The sequence below is a fragment of the Lissotriton helveticus genome, chromosome 3_2, assembly GCF_964261635.1.
Source record: "Lissotriton helveticus chromosome 3_2, aLisHel1.1, whole genome shotgun sequence".
Taxonomy (NCBI): Eukaryota; Metazoa; Chordata; class Amphibia; order Caudata; family Salamandridae; genus Lissotriton; species Lissotriton helveticus.
In genome coordinates, this window is record NC_136062.1 from 488098435 (window position 1) to 488118140 (window position 19706).

General features: G+C 49.2%; 1 protein-coding gene across 1 annotated transcript in view; it reads right to left on the bottom strand.

Annotated features, from left to right (window-relative positions):
* LOC144826177 (uncharacterized) overlaps positions 1-19706 on the bottom strand; it is a 181637-nt gene that overhangs the window by 50649 nt on the left and 111282 nt on the right. The window contains exon 4 of the mRNA XM_078684570.1: positions 6983-7275. Within this exon, the coding sequence (XP_078540696.1) occupies positions 6983-7275 (293 nt within the window). The remainder of the gene's footprint in view (positions 1-6982; positions 7276-19706) is intronic.

Genomic DNA, 19706 nt, shown 5'->3' on the forward strand with positions numbered 1-19706 from the left:
CCTCCCGGGTGATAATGCGTTCTACAAATACACTTAACATAACATAACATTATCCATGTGTCTATGCCAGGACACCCTCCCGGGTGATAGTGCGCTCTACAAATACACTTAACATAACATTATCCATGAGTCTATGCCCGGACACCCTCCCGGGTGATAGTGCGCTCTACAAATACACTTAACATAACGTTATCCATGTGTCTATGCCCGGACACCGTCCTGGGTGATAGTGCGCTCTACAAATGCACTTAACATAACATTATCCATGTGTCTATGCCAGGACACCCTCCCGGGTGATAATGCGTTCTACAAATACACTTAACATAACATAACATTATCCATGTGTCTATGCCAGGACACCCTCCCGGGTGATAGTGCGCTCTATAAATACACTTAACATAACATTATCCATGAGTCTATGCCCGGACACCCTCCCGGGTAATAGTGAGCTCTACAAATACACTTAACATACATTATCCATGTGTCTATGCCAGGCCCCCCCCACGGGTGATAGTGCGCTCTACAAATACACTTAACATAACATACATTATTCATGTGTCTATGCCCGGACACCCTCCCAGGTGATAGTGCGCTCTATAAATACACTTAACATAACATTATCCATGTGTCTATGCCCGGACACCTTCCCGGGTGATAGTGCGCTCTACAAATACACTTAACATAACGTTATCCATGTGTCTATGCCAGGACACCTTCTCAGGTGATAGTGCGCTCTACAAATACACTTAACATAACATTATCCATGTGTCTATACCCGGAAACCTTCCCAGGTGATAGTGTGCTCTACAAATACACTTAACATAACGTTATCCATGTGTCTATGCCCGGACACCCTCCCGAGTGATAGTGCGCTCTACAAATACACTTAACATAACGTTATCCATGTGTCTATGCCAGGACACCCTCCCGGGTGATAGTGCGCTCTACACATACACTTAACATAACATTATCCATGTGTGTATGCCCGGACACCTTCCCAGGTGATAGTGCGCTCTATAAATACACTTAACATACCGTTATCCATGTGTCTATGCCCGGACACCCTCCCGGGTGATAGTGCGCTCTACAAATACACTTAACATAACATTATCCATGAGTCTATGCCCGGACACCCTCCCGGGTGATAGTGCGCTCTACAAATACACTTAACATAACATTATCCATGTGTCTATGCCCGGACACCTTCCCGGGGATAGTGCACTCTACAAATACACTTAACATAACATTATCCATGTGTCTATGCCCGGACACCCTCCCGTGTGATAGTGCGCTCTACAAATACACTTAACATAACATTATCCATGTGTCTATGCCCGGACACCTTCCCAGGTGATAGTGCGCTCTATAAATACACTTAACATAACGTTATCCATGTGTCTATGCCCGGACACCCTCCCGGGTGATAGCACGCTCTACAAATACACTTAACATAACATACATTATCCATGTGTCTATGCCCGGACACCCTCCCGGGTGATAGTGCGCTCTACAAATACACTTAACACAACATTATCCATGTGTCTATGCCTGGACACCCTCCCGGGTGATAGTGCGCTCTACAAATACACTTAACATAACATTATCCATGTGTCTATGCCCGGACACCCTCCCGGGTGATATTGAGCTCTACAAATACACTTAACATTATCCATGTGTCTACGCCCGGACACCCTCCCGGGTGATAGTGAGCTCTACAAATACATTTAACATAACATTATCCATGTGTCTATGCCCGGACACCTTCCAGGGTGATAGTGCGCTCTACAAATACACTTAACATAACATTATCCATGTGTCTATGCCAGGACACCCTCCCGGGTGATAGTGCGCTCTACAAATACATTTAACATAACATTATCCATGTGTCTATGCCCGGACACCTTCCCAGGTGATAGTGCGCTCTACAAATACACTTAACATAACATTATCCATGTGTCTATGCCAGGACACCTTTCCGGGTGATAGTGCGCTCTACAAATACACTTAACATAACATTATCCATGTGTCTATGCCAGGACACCCTCCCGGGTGATAGTGCGCTCTACAAATACACTTAACATAACGTTATACATGTGTCTATGCCAGGACACCTTCCCAGGTGATAGTGCGCTCTACAAATACACTTAACATAACATTATCCATGTGTCTATGCCCGGACACCCTCCCGGGTGATACTGCGCTCTACAAATACACTTAACATAACATAACATTATCCATGTGTCTATGTCAGGACACCTTCCCGGGTGATAGTGCGCTCTACAAATACACTTAACATAACATAACATTATCCATGTGTCTATGCCAGGACACCCTCCCGGGTGATAGTGCGCTCTACAAATACACTTAACATAACATTATCCATGTGTCTATGTCAGGACACCTTCCCGGGTGATAGTGCGCTCTACAAATACACTTAACATAACATTATCCATGTGTCTATGCCCGGACACCCTCCCGGGTGATAGTGCGCTCTACAAATAAACTTAACATAACATTATCCATGTGTCTATGCCAGGACACCCTCCCGGGTGATAGTGCGCTCTACAAATACACTTAACATAACATTATCCATGTGTCTATGCCAGGACACCCTCCCGGGTGATAGTGCGCTCTACAAATACACTTAACATAACATAACATTATCCATGTGTCTATGCCAGGACACCCTCCCGGGTGATAGTGCGCTCTACAAATACACTTAACATAGCATTATCCATGTGTCTATGCCAGGACACCCTCCCGGGTGATTGTGTGCTCTACAAATACACTTAACATAACATTATCCATGTGTCTATGTCAGGACACCTTCCCGGGTGATAGTGCGCTCTACAAATACACTTAACATAACATAACATTATCCATGTGTCTATGCCCGGACACCCTCCCGGGTGATAGAGTGCTCTACAAATACACTTAACATAACATAACATTATCCATGTGTCTATGCCAGGACACCCTCCGGGGTGATAGTGCGCTGTACAAATACACTTAACATAACATAACATTATCCATGTGTCTATGCCCGGACACCCTCCCGGGTGATGGTGCGCTCTACAAATACACTTAACATAACATAACATTTTCCATGTGTCTATGTCAGGACACCTTCCGGGTGATAGTGCGCTCTACGAAATACACTTTTTTTAAATTTATTTTTTTAAAACACTTTATTAGAGCAACCTGGTGCAAACCATAGTAATACAACAGACAGAGTTCGATCATAGCGTCCAATCATGCATAATCAATACAGTTCCAGGAACAGAAACGTGACGCTAGGTAAGAAACAGTTAGGTCGCACCGTGTAGCATAACCAATGTCACAATAGGAAAATTATGTGATAAGCAACTGAAATGCAAAGCAAACAGAAACAATAATCCATAAGTTAAAAAAAAAGTAAAAGGAAAAAAAAAAAGGGGGAGATATCATGCAGAAGGAACAGAGTGCGAGACCAGCACAATAGTCCGTTCCGTATCACATTAGGAGGCATCGCAGACAATGACCATATTACCATAACAGCAAACACTTAATCATCCTACCCAGAAGGAACAGGAGTAAAACCCAAAGGCCACAGAGCGCCAACATGCCAGGGGGGCCAAGAGTAGGGTGCATCAACAAGAAAAAGGGATGTTCCTGCCCCACGTCGCAAGGGAGCAGCGTGTCGTGGCAGAGGCCTTAACTGATGGAGTGCAGAGTGGGGTTTCTGAGGCCTAGCACACCCCAGTAGGTAAGTTGGGGTGTAAGGACTGAGATGAAGCTTCCTTCGTCTTCCCCGCAATGTATTGGCGATATGGGACCCATATGTCCGTGGGGCGGGAGGTTGCTGGGAGTTGGTCAGAATATTCCACACTATTGATATTGCAATAAGCCACACTGCGCAGCCAAGCGGCAACGGGGGGAGCCCGTCTCGCGCACCAGTGCAGTGCTACCTCCCTCTTGGCCAGAAGGAAGCAGATCGATGCCAATTTACTTATCTTTCGGGGAAAGTCGGACATATAGCCCATCAGGGCGATCTCTGGTAAGACAGCCAATGGTAGGCCCACAATCTCACCCAGTGTATCATGTATAGCAACCCAAAAGGTGTGGAGTTTCTGGCATGTCCAGAACAGATGGGCAAAGTCCGCCTGTGGGGCGTTGCATTTAGGGCAGGTGTGGGGGCGCGCAGGGTCGATTCTGTTGGCCATCGCTGGGGTGTGGTATAGTCGACGAAGGAATTTGAAATGAATTAGCTTGTGTCTGTTATTCATCGATACCTCCCTGGTCGTGGCACAACATGCGTCCCATTGATCGTCAGAGATTTGGGTACCCAGATCCGCTTCCCAAGCGACACGAACCGCCTCATCCGATGATGGGAGTGAGGATAAGCATAATTTGTAAAGTTTGGACACCACATGGGCCCCCGAAGTATTCTGGATAATGGAAGTGAGTGCTAAAGTGTCGTCCGGTGGCAACGGGAAGGTGTGGAACGTGGAACGCATCAAGGCCTTGATTCTAGCAAACACAAAGGTGTCCATGAAGGTGCGTTCCGAGAAGCGAGGGTCCTCGGAAACGGAAAGCGTGTGGCCGTCGGGGAACAAGTCACCGATCGTAGTCAGTTGGTATTTAGCTAGTGTACGACAGATCAACGTTTCGCCAGTTATGGGGAGCCAATGAGGGTTGGGTAGTGGGAGGGCATGTGAGTACAAAGTGTCAACCCGCAGTAGGCGCCTAAGTTTGTCCCAGGCCCAAGCCGTGGTGGTAAGAGGAAGTATGTCATGTGGATCGCGAGGAAGGCCCTTAGGGAGTACATTGTTCAGAGACACAGGGAGTGCGGCGTCAGCTTCAGGTTTCAAGTGTTGGATCCTGGCGTCCGGGTGGAACCAGGAGTGGGCATACGAGCACTGGGCAACCAGGTAATAGAGGTAGAAGTCCGGGACCCCAAAGCCTCCCCTCTCATATGGCAGTGTCAACGCGCTCCAAGCTAGGCGAGGAAGCTTCCCACCCCAAACCAGCCTCAGCAGGGCGGTGCGCAGCTGCGCGAAAAAGACCCGACTGAGAGGGATGGGGATGTTGTTGAATAAATACAGGAACCGGGGCAGTACCACCATTTTCACTATAGCGATGCGCCCAGCCATCGACAGGGGAAGGCGGAGCCATCTATCAGTGTTATCTTCCAGGAAATCGAGGGCTCGTCCATAATTCATGCGAATGATAGCCACGGTATCCAAGTGGATGTGAATCCCCAGGTATTTAACGGAGTCCTCGCACCATTCCAATGGGAGGGAGCAAGGCCACTTTGTAGTGGCGAGGGTTAGGGGGAACAGTTGTGACTTGTGCCAATTAACCCTGAGGCCAGAGTAGTCACCAAAGCGTACAATCTCCGCCAGTAGAGGCTGCAGGTTGGTTTCTGGGGCGCGGATGTACAAAACCATGTCGTCCGCGTAGAGCGACACTAGCAGAGGCCCTGTGCGGAACTGGAGTCCCCTGTGCAAGTGCTTCTCCTGAAAGTGACGGACCAGAGGATCCATAGCCAAAATAAAAAGTAAGGGGGATAAGGGGCATCCCTGGCGGGTACCTCTAGACAGAGTGAACCTGTCGGTGATAGTACCATTGAGGCGAAGACGCGCCGTGGGAGCTGTGTAAAGCAATTCGACGGTCGCCACAAACATAGCCGGCATGCCCATCCTACGCATCACTTCCAGAAAAAAAGGCCACTCAAGGGTGTCGAACGCCTTCTCAGTGTCCAGAAAGACCGCAGCCGCTGGAACGGTCGGATCAATTCTGTGTAGGACCGAGAAGACCGTACGGAGATTCAGGGAAGTCGACCTTTGGGGCACGAAGCCAGACTGAACCGGTGAAATGATAGAATTCACTAGCAGCGCGAGCCGCATAGCGAGCACCTTGGCAAGGATTTTATAGTCTAGGTTTAGGAGTGACAGCGGTCGATAGGAGCCGCAGATCGTTGGGTCTCGGCCAGGTTTGGGTAACAAGACAATAACTGCCTCTCGGAGCGTAGGCGGGAGAACACCGGACTCCAGGGCCTTAGCGTACATCTCGACCAGGATAGGAACCAACTCCTCCTTGTATGTTTGATAAAAATCGGCTGTGAAACCGTCCAGGCCCGGCGCCGAGGATCCTTTCAGCGAGTCTATCGCTTCTGCGATCAGTTCGGGAGTAATAGGGTGCGCCAAGAAGTCTTGCATGTACTTTTCCAAGAACACCATGGCTATTTCGTTGATGTAGGGACCAGGGTCGCGATTTACCCCCGTTAGTGCAGATTTGTAGAGATGCTTGTAATAGGACAAGAAAGTGTTGCAAATGTCAGGAGTGTTGAAGTGAGGTGTGCCATCTGGAGCCACAATCTGTGTGATGTACGCTGCCTGCCGGGGGGGGAGCAAAAGTTGTGCCAATAATCGTCCCGGTCTGTCCCCCTCGCCATATTGGCGGGCCGAATGGTACTTGCCTAGGTATTTGAGTTCCCTGTCCGCCGTGTCTCTGAACTCTAACAGGAGTTCGTTGCGTTTGGCTTCGTTAGCCGGGGAGGGGTCAGTCAGGATCCGAGATTCAATGGCCGATAGGTCAGTCTCAATGCGGGATAGGGTGGACCGTATCTCACGCAGCGCCCCCACGTGCTTGGTGATGCAGACCCCCCTGATTGTTGCTTTGAATCCCTCCCATAGTGTGGCTCACGTAGTCACCGAGCCGGTGTTGAGGTCAAAATAGTCCTCGATCGCCGAGCGGATCTCCTCCGTGAACACTGGGTCCGCCAATGCACGCCCAGGGAATCTCCACTGCCTCTCATACCCACCCAACCTGGGGATCGCAAGCGCCAGAATCACCGGAGAGTGGTCAGATATGGTGCGTGGAAGCGTGCGCAAGTCAGTAACCCATCCCGCCAAGCCCGGGGACAATAGCCAGTAGTCAATCCTGGTACTCGTGTTGTGGTACCCAGAGTGGTGCGTGAAGGACGGGGAGGCGGCATTACGGGTAGCCTCAATGTCCTGTAGTGTAAAGTGGGAGCATAAATCCGCCATCGCCGCGCGGGATAATGGGTTGCGGTCAGGGGAGGGGGATGTGCTGTCCCTGCCGGGGTTCATTAACAGGTTAAAGTCGCCCCCCAACGCCAGAAGGTCAATATCTGCATGAACCAGAGACATGTGCAGGTCCGCCAGGCAGGCCGGGGAATCGACATTAGGGCCATAAACCCCCACAATGGAAACCTTGTACCCAAACAGCAGCCCGTGCAGAATCACATATCGTCCCTCCCGGTCCACCCTGCTATCGGTCAGGACAAAGGGTAAGCGTTTGTGAACCAAGACCGCCACCCCCCGAGCATATCTACTGAAGCAAGAAAACACTCTGTGTGCGCCCCAGCTCCGTGCAAAGGAGGAAGTGTCTGAGTGCACCATGTGCGTCTCCTGCAGTACTAAAATATCCACATTATGTCTCGCTGCATACTGTAAAACCTGTTTCCTTTTCCGGGTGGAGTTCAAGCCCCGGACATTCCAGGTCATCAACTTTAGCATGGAAGGTCCAGTCTGCAATCCTACTCGGGCCATAGAGCCAATCCAAAAATCGTGGGCAGAAGGCCACCCGTGAACAAACCATTGCCATGTGTCTCGCGATCAAAATGCAGAAGAAGAAAACAACACAAAAAATACAAATAACCCCACCCCCCACCACCACCCAGCCTCCCAACAACCCGTGAGAGGCAGAACCCCCCCATTTGCATATCCAAAAGGCATAACAGCGAGTGTAATGTAGGAACAGTTTGCATACAAGCTAGAAACCCCCAGAGGACGCTACGAAACATATCAGCCCGCGCTAGGGGGGGAGGCAACGCTAACCCCCGGGCGGGCAATCCAACGGAACATTGAGAATGTCACAACAGGATAAACATGAAGGAACAGTAACCACTCCCGAAACCAATAAGGATCCAAGACTAAAGCGGAGTGAGCAATCAGCCCTGACTTATAAGTGTGACAAAAGTCTTGAACCTCAGCTGGAGAGTCAAAGATGCGATACCGGCCATTGATTTCCACTTTCAGTCGAGCTGGGTAGAGCATATTGTATTTTAGGCCCAGGTTACGAAGAGCCGCCTTGACGCTGGTGTATTTTCTCCGGGCCTCTTGCACCATAACTGTATAGTCCGGGAAGAATGACAGCCTGCTCCCCTGCCATCGCACCTCACCCATTTCTCGCGCCGCCCGAAGCGCGGCATCCCGGTCTCTGAAGTTCATGATCCTTGCGATGATGGGCCGGGGTAGCTGTCCCGAGCTCGGCCTAGGCCCCAATGACCTATGTGCCCTCTCCACTACAAAACCGGACGTAAATGTGTCTTTACCAAACAGTTCGATAAGGAGAGTTTCCACAAAGGTATCAAACCGGCCAATGGCAGTCGTCTCCGCCACGCCAAGGATTCTGATGTTATTGCGCCTGCCACGCGCCTCCAAATCCTCGTTTTTAATGGCAACTTCCTTTAGAATTTTCTCCACCCTCTCGAGTCTCTTTCGGGTTTTAGAGGAGTCGTCGTCAAGGTCGGATATTCTAGACTCCGCCAGGTCCAGACGCCTATCGTGGGCTTGTACTGTGGAGTTAATGGCGGACAGCTACTGTTCCAGGCTGTCGAACCTAGTGTCCAGGGCTTTGAAGCCAGCCCGCATCTCCCCCATTATAGTGGCCATCATGGACGCCGCATCTCCAGCAGGCTGTGTCGCCAGGGTTCCAGCCGCAGCGCCCGGAGGGGGGTCAGCGGCAGGGAGAGCCTTGTCAAAGTTGAGAGTCTTTTGGGCCGGGTCTTTTTTCCCCATCGTGGTGAATGTGTGGTGTGGCCGCAGTCTCTGCGACAAAGGAGGTGAGCGAGGATCAATGGCAGAGGCAGGACGGCCCCCAGCAACCGGGCACGCGGACAGGACAGCAGGCGAAGGCCCAAGCCGCAGTCAGGGTAGCAGGGATACAGGCAGCCGGGGAGCTCAAAATGGCGCCACGAGGATCAGTGGTAGGCCTCCCAACCGAGGCGTCAGCAGTAGCAGCTGTGCGGGGCGACGGAGGGCGGCGTGGTGTTCAGGCGCAGTGCGGGGCCGCCACACGCTACCAGGGAGCGCCCCCGGACCGACCAGCAAGCTCGCACCCCCCTCCCCCCGGACCCCCGAATGCGCCCGCAGCACCCCCCTCCAACCCGGCCCAAGACCCAAATCCAGTCCCCGGCTCCACTCCCCGAGCAGGCCCAAATAGCTGCCCTCCCCCGGGAGACCGGAACCAGGGCCTTGACGGGCCGAGCGGCCAGGGGGAAGCAGCGCGCGGAAGCGCCAGAGCCAGGGGATGAAAGGGGTGGCGGCGGGGCCGCAGTCCGCCGAGGTGCACTCACCCGACTCTCCAGCGTTGCGGGGGAGATGGCGCCAGGCTCTGGAGGCCTCAGATTCCCTCCGTCGCGGCCGCGGTAATCAGCCGTCCCCGCGGCTCAGGAACGTCCCCAAGGCTGCCCAGGATCATCAGGCGGCTGGACGGTGCAGTTAGTGATGGCTGGGACGTGGATCACATTCCGTTTCGTCCGATTTGGGCGCCCGCCCGGAGGAGCTTCACGGCAGTGCGGCCATTGCGGTTGCCGCCGTGGCCACGCCCCCCCCTCTACGAAATACACTTAACATAACATTATCCATGTGTCTATGTCAGGACACCTTCCCGGGTGATAGTGCGCTCTACAAATACACTTAACATAACATAACATTATCCATGTGTCTATGTCAGGACACCTTCCCGGGTGATAGTGCACTCTACAAAACACTTAACATAACATTATCCATGTGTCTATGCCCGGACACCCTCCCGGGTGAGAGTGCACTCTACAAATACACTTAACATAACATAACATTATCCATGTGTCTATGTCAGGACACCTTCCCGGGTGATAGTGCGCTCTACAAATACACTTAACATAACATTATCCATGTGTCTATGCCAGGACACCCTCCCGGTTGATAGTGCGCTCTACAAATACACTTAACATAACATTATCCATGTGTCTATGCCAGGACACCCTCCCGGGTGAGAGAGCGCTCTAAAAATACACTTAACATAACATTATCCATGTGTCTATGCCCGGACACCTTCCCAGGTGATAGTGCGCTCTACAAATACACTTAACATAACATTATCCATGTGTCTATGCCCGGACACCCTCCCAGGTGATAGTGCGCTCTACAAATACACTTAACATAACGTTATCCATGTGTCTATGCCAGGACACCCTCCCGGGTGATAGTGCGCTCTATAAATACCCTAAGCATAGCTTAACATTATCCATGTGTCTATGCCCGGACACCCACTCGGGTGATTGTACGCTCTATAAATACCCTAAGCATAGCTTAACATTATCCATAACCTACTTGTTTTCCCCCGTTGTGGTAAAAATCAGTGCCAGGTGCACAGATTAAGTCTGCAGTGAAGTAAAAACTAATGCAGTGTAGAGGTTTCCTCGTCTGCTAGCGCTGCCTTTAGATTTCTTAAACTCTAAATGCCCTCTTACTGGGAGTGATAATCAGTGCACCATACATATCTGTAAATACCCCTTATGGGGGTGTGGAATCATTTTTCAAATCTGCTTGTTTTAAGGGCAGATTAATACAGGAATCAGCTTGCCCTTTAAAGAAATCCACTTGTCCAACCTACTACCTAAATATTAGCTGGACATAAGACACATTTATAGCTCTTTTTAATAGTACAAACATGTCCAGAGTTGGGACAGCTGGAGAGGGTCCTGGGTGCAAAATTGGTTGAGTACTTTTTATTGTAATTTTTATTAGGAATGTGTTAGTATTGGTACTTGTGATGCAAAGGTGATAGATCTCTGCAGTATGAGCATTAACTCACGTGTACAGAAGTTGGAACCTGGGACACCTTAGCAGGAAATAAATGCATGGATCCCTCCAGATGGGGCATTTACACTGTTTGGTGACTGGGATTAAATCTCAGATTAATAGCACTAAATGTGGTTCAAGTATTGGTTCCAATCAACAGCAAATGACACCTATAACTCTTGAAGAATCACATTTACATGGCACTTAAATCTCATTTTTAGCTCACAACATATATTTAAACCTATTACAATGTATAAATAATGTTAATTCCATTTCTTTTTCTGCTCTTCTTTTGGAACTCTTGTTTCCTCCCCTTCAGACCTATTTAATTCATATTTTTGCTGATATCTATTATTTACTTTACTCGACCCTTTGTGTTCTGTGAGGGACTGAAGCTGGAGGTAACTGCTCACCAGACAGGGCTCCTTCCTCCTCTGCAGCAGGCTGCACACACCAGGAGAGGCAGGAAGTGATGTCACTGCCGCTGCTGGTGCTGTCTCTGCCGCCGCTGACCCGGAAGAGGAAACCCTTCTCCCTTTCATCCTATGTGCAACTCAGAGGGCTTCATCAGCAGGCGAGGCGCGCCCTCTGGTGGCCACTGACGGAACCACCGCCTCCAGGCTCCAGCAGTGAATTCATTTCACACAAACAAGCACTTATACCTGGAAAGACCTGGGATTTCAGATGTCACAGACGTGAATGTTTTTAAGGGAAAGACAGTTTAAGTACAGGGCCTCACACTTGGTTGCTGCTGTGGAAAAGTATTTATAGCTTTACTCCAGATGAGCATCTTCCAAACACTGATGTAAAGGACGCAAGACTATTTTTTAATTTATTTTTTATTTATTTATTTTAAAAGTTGTATATAATGCTACCTTGATCCGTAGGTATCAGAGCGCTTTACATACACACAGTAAACAGCAGAAAGGATATTACATTACATAGTAGGCCGGCAGTAAGGAAGCAAAGCAAAGAAAAAAAATACAGCATGTGAAATAAATATGCAGTGCAGCGGAGGGGGAGCGAGCAATAAAAAGAAAAAGAAAAAATGGTGCGAATGACATAGTCCGGTCACCCACTATCCTTAAATGTCCAGAGAGAGATTTATATTATTTATTTATTTATGAGGGATTTGTAGAGCGCATGGCTGCCTCAGCGGCGAGGCGTCCCAGCGCAACCAGAAACCAGAGGAGGAACAGAGAGACCCACAAGTGCCTGACAGTGGGAAACAGCCAAGATTTTATAGTCTTATGAAACATCAAGAAATTAGGGATGTCTCGAATGTACGCTGAGGGAGAGTTCCAGAGTTTGCTTGCCAAGAGGCTGAACGAACGGCCCCCAGCCCTCGCTCTCCAGACTCGAGGGACACAGACAAGCCCATGGTCGGCTGATCTTAAAGTACGCCTGGGCATATAGGGCTTCAATAGACCAGATAACCCAATGGGGGCTTGGTGCATCAGGATTTTATCAGAGATGCACAGCACCTTGAACTGAATACGTTCCTCGATGGGCAGCCAATGCAGCTTGGGAAGCACATGCGACACCGACTGGGATCTTGGTAGAGCCACTAACATACGTGCTGCTGCGTTCTGAACCCTCTGCAGGCGTTTTGTGCTAGCTTTGTTGGCACCCAGATATAAAGAGAGAGGAGACAACTCGGATTTAGAAGTCTAGCTAAGTTGACGTTGGTCATGAAAGTATTTGTGTTGGGAGATGGAGTTTCAGGTCCCTTTTGAAACAGGAGAAGGAGGTGTTGCTTCTGAGGACTCCAGGGAGAGCGTTCTATATCCTGAGAGCGTTGCCAGAGAACGATCGGTATTGAGCGTTTTTCTTTTTCAGTTTCGGAGGAATAAGAAGGAGTGAGTAGGAGCTTCTCAGCGTTCTGGACTGACCTGCTCTTATCAGTTTGTTATTTAGGTAGTTGGGGGCAGGAGAGTGAAGGGTTTTGTGTGTGATTCAGGCCAGTTTATAGATACATCTCCCTTCCATGGGAAGCCAATTAAGCCAGTGGAGGGGGGCTGGAGTGATGTGTTCAAACCTTTTAACTCCAGATACGAGTCGAGCGGCCATGTTCAGCACTTCCCTTAGAGGGGCTAGGTGAGCTTTTGGAGTCCCTGTAAGGATGGCGTTCCCGCAGTCGATTATAGAGAGAACTAGGGATTGTACTACTGTCTTGAGGTCATCGTGTGGTAGAAAAGGTTTCAATTTTTTGGGGTGTTTCAGAGAGAAAAGAGCACTTTTTTCAGAGTTTTTGATGTGGGCCTCCATTGATAAGTTCTTGTCAAGGGTGATGCCAAGAGACTTAACTGAGTCGGATTTGGTAAGGGGGCAGTTTAGGGCAACCAGATTCTTGAGCCACTCTTGGATTGGGCGATGGTTACTTTTTGGAGAGAATAGGATTAGTTCCGTTTTGTCTGGGCTGAGCATTAAGTGGTTAATATAGAACCAAGTTTGGATCTCGGTTAGAGTAGTATTGAGGAGTTGGATGTCGCTGGGAGACTTGATCCTGAAATACATTTGGGTGTCGTCCGCGTAAAGGTGGTAATTCTCTCCAGCTTTTTTCAATATGCTTGTGAGGGGCTCCATGAAGAGATTGAAGAGGGTCGGCGAGAGGATCGAGCCTTGCGGGACCTCAAGTGTGACTTTAGTTGGCTTTGAGAGACAGGAGTTAATTTTAATTTGTTGCGAGTGGTATTAAAGGAAGGAGGTGAACCATTTTAGAACTGTGCCATTCATGCGGGAACGTTTTGACAGGGTCTCCAGAAGGGCTGGATGGTGTACTGTGTTGAATGCAGCAGATAGGTCAATAAGGATGAGTAGGCAGGCATCACCTCCGTCTAGGGCCTTGTGAATGTCATCGGAGACTTTGAGCATAGCTGTTTCCGTGCTACAGCCTTTTCTGAAACCAGATTGAAAGGCGTCGAGGAGGCTGAACTCATCAATGTGTTTATTGAGTTGGAGGAGAACACATTTCTCCAATGTTTTTGCAAGGAATGGGAGGTTGGCGATAGGTCTGAGGTCGTTAAGATCGTTAGGGTCAGCCCCAGGTTTCTTGAGAATGGGTGTTATTTGTCCGAGTTGAAGGAAGTCAGGGACACAGCCTGAGGTGAGAGAGGCGTTGATGATTTTTGTCCAGAAAGGAGAAATGGTGTGGTTGAGTTTTTTTATAATTGTTGGAGGGAGGGGGTCCAAAGTGTGGGAGAAAGGTTTTAGATTAGAAATTATCTTGAAGACCTCGCTTACCGACATTAGCTCAAAGTCGGGCCAATGCGCATTGATTTTTAGCTGGAGGTAGGTCTGATTGTCCTTGTTAAAAGCTCTTTCCGAGTGGTCATGGGAGGTAGAAGGGGGGGCAGGTTACGAGGGAAGGAATGTTTGCGGTTTGTTTGAAGGATTGGTCAATTTTAGAAACTTTATTAGTGAAGAATGTGGCAATTTCTTCACATCGCTGTTTGGTGGCTTTGATTTCTTGAGAGGGAGTGCAGTTAGTTTGGCTTTTAACAAGGTTGAAGAGTTCTCTTGGTCTGTTTTTCGCAAGAGCTAGTTGGCTGTGGAAAAAAGATGCCTTTTCCCTGAAGATATGTTTTTTTGTATGACCGCCGAGCAGGTCTAAGATGTGCTAGGTGCAAGGATGAGGGGTTTTGTCTCCAAGACCTTTCCATTTGTCTGAGTTGACGCTGTTCATCATTCAGCTTCACGTTAAACCAGGGTTTTGATTTGGTTCTCCACAGTTGTTTGAGTTTGAGGGGAGCTACTTGGTCGAAAACCTCTGTCATTCTTGAGTTAAAGTGTGAAGTAAGGTCATCAGCCGACCATGATGAGGGATGGAGTTGAAGATGGGGATGAATCTTGGCTTCAAGTTCGGAAAGAGGTATTTCTTTGATGTTTCTGGTCAAGAGTTTAGGTTTGACAACACAAATAGGTTGGAGGTTGGCAAGTGTGTCGATCCTGAACAGAATGAGGTGGTGGTCGGACCAGTCAATGGGTGTAATCTCTCTCAGGGAGATCAGATCGTTGTTGGTTATGATCGCATCTAGTGTTCCACCTAGTGTCGGTTTATTGCAGAGTTGCTTGAGGTTATATATTTCCAGAAGGTTGGAAAGGTTCAGAACAGTGGAGTCTTCTGGGTCGTTCCAGTGGATATTGAGGTCACCCAAGAACACGTCTTTAGTGTCTGTCAAGGAGAATCGTGTTATTAGGTCTATTAGTTATTCGAGGAAAAGGGTACGCTTTCCAGGAGGATGGTAGATGGTGTGGAATTTGATGGGTGGCGTGCCCTTGGTAGTGAGTTCGACGCCTAGGTATTCAAATGATAGGTATTCTGCAGGTTTGAGTTTGGTAATCTGTATTCCATCTCCATGAATGATGGCTAGTCCCCCCCCCCAGTTTTGATCGACCTGTCTTGTCTGATGATGTTGTACCCTGGAGGGGTGAGAATGTCAAGCATGGGGGTGGAGTCGGCATTGAGCTAGGATTCTGTGAGCAAGGCGATGTCAATTTCTTCAGTGAGAAGAGTTTCAGCAATGTCAATAACGTGTACTGCTGATCTGCAGCTTAGGAGCATGCAACAGAGAGGACGGGGAGCCTCGATAATGGGGGGAGTTAGGTGGATAGAGGCGTATTGAGCAGGGGGTCTAGGCGAGTGGACAGTATTCGCTATTCTGTTAGTGCCGATAATAACAGGGATATGGAGAGGTACTGACTTCTGGTGCAAAGCGAGGTGAGAGTCGTAGAGCTTCTCAGGTTTCTGTACTGAAAAGGGTTGGCTATCCCTGTTGGGACTGAGAGCCTGGTTCGATGATGGGTTGGAGGGTCAAGGGGTGCTCTGTGGGGACATGTGAGATGGATTGAGTGTAGTAGGAGCACAACACCTCGGGGGAGGGAGCTCGGTGGCATAGGTCCGTTAAGAAGGTCTTGTTGTAGGTAAAGGAAATCAGCAGCAAGGGAGTTAATTTTCTGCTCCATTCTGTTCAGTTGCTGTGCTATTGAGCTGAGAAAGTTTAAGGTTTTAGGAAGGGGTCGGGGATGACTTGGGTCTATTGAGGAAGATTGAGCAGGGGTCCGGGGTTGGATGGAGTCCCCGGGATTAGGATAGGGGGGAGGTTGTGCGCGGGGAGTCGGTGTTGTAATATTCCTATTCGAGGAGTTCGGTGGAGGAGAAGTGGGACTGGTGTCCAAGTGAGGAGGGAGAGAAATTCTGGGACGGACATCAGAGTTCTGGGCATTGTCAGAGAGATTGGCGGTGGAGGCAGGTTGTGAATGTGGCAGCACGACAGCGGAAGAGGAGTATGTAGTGGTAGTAGGGGGTAGAGACACAACTGGATTGGAACTGACGTTAGACAGGGGGGAAATAAGGGTCGGGGGAACAGGGACAGTGTAGGTGGTAGGGGAGGATTTTGAGGAGGCTTCCGATTATCAGGGGTAGAGAGGGGAGAGCCTGTGAGGTCCTTGTGATTAGGAGAGGGTCGAGGTTAGACGCAGGGAGACAGATTTGTAATGTTCCCATTCACAGAGTTCAGAGGAGGAGAAGTGGGACTAGAGTCTAGGTGAGGAGGAAGAGAAATTAAAGAAAAGTCATCGGAGTTGCGGGGCGTGTCCGAGAGGATAGAGTTCAAGGTGGGTTGTGTATGGGGGGTGTGACAGCGGAAGGGGATGGTGCTGTTGTAGAAGGGAGGAGAGAGACCACTGGATTGGAAATGACGTTAGACCTGGGGGGTAGGTGGAAGGGGAAGGTTGTGGGGGAGGGTTCAGATTCTCAAGGATAGAGAGGGGAGTGCCTGTGGGGATTATAGTCGCAGGAGGGCTGAGGTTGGAGACCAAGTTGTTAAAATTGGCCTTGAGGGGATTGTTAGCTGTGAGTTTGTTGCTCCTGGTGTGATCATTAGATGTGAAACAGGTGGGTGTAAGGGAGAGTAAGAATAGGGGTAGTGTGATTGTAGTGGGTGATGGTGCAAGTCCCTGAGTTGAGGAGAGGGTCTTCAGGGCAGGGAGATTGGATCGGTTCCACGATGTTCGTGAGGGTAGTGGGGAATGGGGGAGAAAGGGTTTGATGGCTCAGTTGAGTTAGCGAGGAGAGAAGTGTGGGGAAGAGGCGGTCAAAAGTGGTGAGGTGTGCGTCAGTGGCCTGTATGAGAATGGTTCCAGTTCTGTAGATGGAAATGGTGTGTTCCCCATTGAAGGTCGGGGAGATGGTAGTGGAGATTTTTTCACCATAGGGAATTATTACTGACTTTGCGACTTGAAGATGAAGAGAGAAGGTGTTTTTCCATTGAGCCGGGCGATTAGTGTAGAAAATAAAGTTTGTTTTCATGCTGCGGTTGGTCGCTGAGTGATAGTTATCTACAATGAGTGTTTCAGGGTGTTGTTTTAGAGTGCTGTCCTTGAAGTTCTTTTTTGCATTACTGGTCATTTTGTTAGGGTAATTAATGTACCAGGAGTTGGGTCCATAACGTACGAGATTAGAGTTCTGGGTGGGGTTAGATGGGCACATGATTGAATGTTAAGAATGTCGAGACGTATATAAACTAAAATTACTTCAAATAGAAATTATGCCATCTAATTGTACAGTGGGGATTATCGGGGCTCCTTCAGCTGAATAAGTTGTTGGTCATTTGCCCATGCCAAGATGGCCACTGCTGAGGTTCGGTCAGTCCTCTTTTTATATCTATGAGGCTCTTTGATCAGTCCTTTTTCAGTTTCTGTGTGGAGGGGCTTGTGAAGACATCTTCTGTCTCTCAAGATTTTTAAATTTTTTTCTTCAGTGCCAGTAGCTATAAAAATGGCTGAGCAGGGACAGACAAAGGAAAATTACCACCTATATCGACAGTTCTATCTCACATCCATTTATCTGCCTCAATGAAAGTTCAGCAACATAAATTGCACAGTGTTCAATGGAGTGTTCAACAAGGAGTCAGGCCAAAGCCCTCGGACAAGACTGCTAGCAGATTAGACGTCCGATGGGGCAGGAACTGCAGGTGATACACGACCAAACATTGTTCGCTAACAAGCAGTGTGGGCATAAAAATTAGGCAGGTTGCACCAATTGTCATTCGGCTCACGATTGACGCCCTGTGGTGTGCACTGCGGGCGCTCTCTATCTGATCGTAACAAAAATAAAAATAAAAAAAGAAGAAAAAGGAGTGAGACTGGGGTGATTGGCAAGTCACTTACCCATCCCTCTGTGTCTCATAGCGCCATCGACGGGAGCCTTTTTGTCATGGAGGACAGCTGCGTCCATTGGAAGTGAGCAAATTATTGCCAACGGGAGTCTCATTGGGAAAGGCTTTTGCATCCGGAACTAACGATAGGACCTGTGTATCTAGGCCTCCGAGGCTCTCGTATCTCACCACTGGCCCCACTACGTCTCGCTTCCTATCTGGAGGGAAGGACTCATTGCCTGTTAGCAGGGGCCCTCGATCCGAGGCTCCCCTCTTTGAGTTTGAGTTTAAATCACTTCTAAAGCGCACGTACACCTTACGGTTTCATGGCGCTGTGGTTCACTGAGCCTCAATTAGCAGGGGGGTCCGGGGAACAGAAGGAAGATTATAGGGGGAAGGCCTGTGAAAAAAGAAAAGTTTTTAAAGCTTTTCGAAACTGAGAATATTCAGTCAGAGACCTAAGGTGAGGCAGGAGTGAATTCCAAAAACTGGGGGCAATGGTGGAGAATTTGGAGCCTCCCCATTTTTTTCGGCGAAATCGGGGGACAATCAACAGGTGTTGGGAAGATGATCTCAATTCCCTTGCAGGTGTATAGGCTTTTATTTCAGAAGATATGAAGGCGGGGCGGATCCTGACTGGGCCTGAAAGGTAATGCAACCCATTTTGAACAATGAACGTTAATGAATGGGGAGCCAGTGAAGGGTTTTTAGAAGCGGGGTGACGTGATGTGACTTGGTCAATTTATAGACTAGGCGAGCGGGCTGGTTCTGCACCAGCTGAAGCCGTCGAACATTGTAAGCTGGCATACCACAATATAAAGCGTTGCCGTAATCTAGTCTAGAGACGACCATAGCCAATACGATGAGTTTTAGAGCAGGGAGAGAGAAAAAGCGGGATACCTTGCGGATAGTGCGGAGGGAGAGGAAAGAAGAGGACACCACAGAACTCACCTGGGAGTGCAAAGTGAGTTGATCATTAATCTTGAAACCGAGCGCTTTGACGGAAGGAGACGGGGAAGGGGGGAAACCTAAGGAAGGGGGCCAAAAGAGAGATGACCAGGGACTGGCACAACCACCTGTCAAAACCAGTTCGGTTTTATCCGGGTTTAGTTTCATGTGGTTGTGGCTCACCCAGTCCCGGGAGAATGTCATAATAGTGTGAAAATTGGATATAGAATCGGGGGATGAAGAAAGGGTGAAAATAAGCTGGAGGTCGTCCGCATAATTAAATACGGAGACCTCCATTTGTTGAAGGGCAAAGATAAGAGGGGCAATGTAAAGATTGAACAGTAGTGGGGAAAGGGAAGAACCCGAGGGGGGACCCCGCAAGGCACTTTACAGGGCTCAGCCGAGAAGTCGCCCAGCCGCACTGCTTGGGTGCAGTCCCTTAGGAAGGAGGACAACCAGACCAGGGCTACCCCGCCGACCCCGGCCGCCCCGATACGTGAAAGTAAGATGGAATGGTCCACCGTGTCGAAGGCGGCGGACAGGTTGAGGAGGGCCAGGGCCTGGGGAAGGTTGGTGTCCATGCCTTCTCTAAGGTTGTCAAGGACGGATAGCGCCACAGACTCGGTGGAATGAGCGGGGCGGAATCCGGCTTGACGAGAGGCCAAAACCTGGTTTTCTTCCACAAAGATGGTAAGAGCTCGGGTCACATGCCGTTCCAGTACTTTCCCTAAAAAGGGGAGTAAGGAGA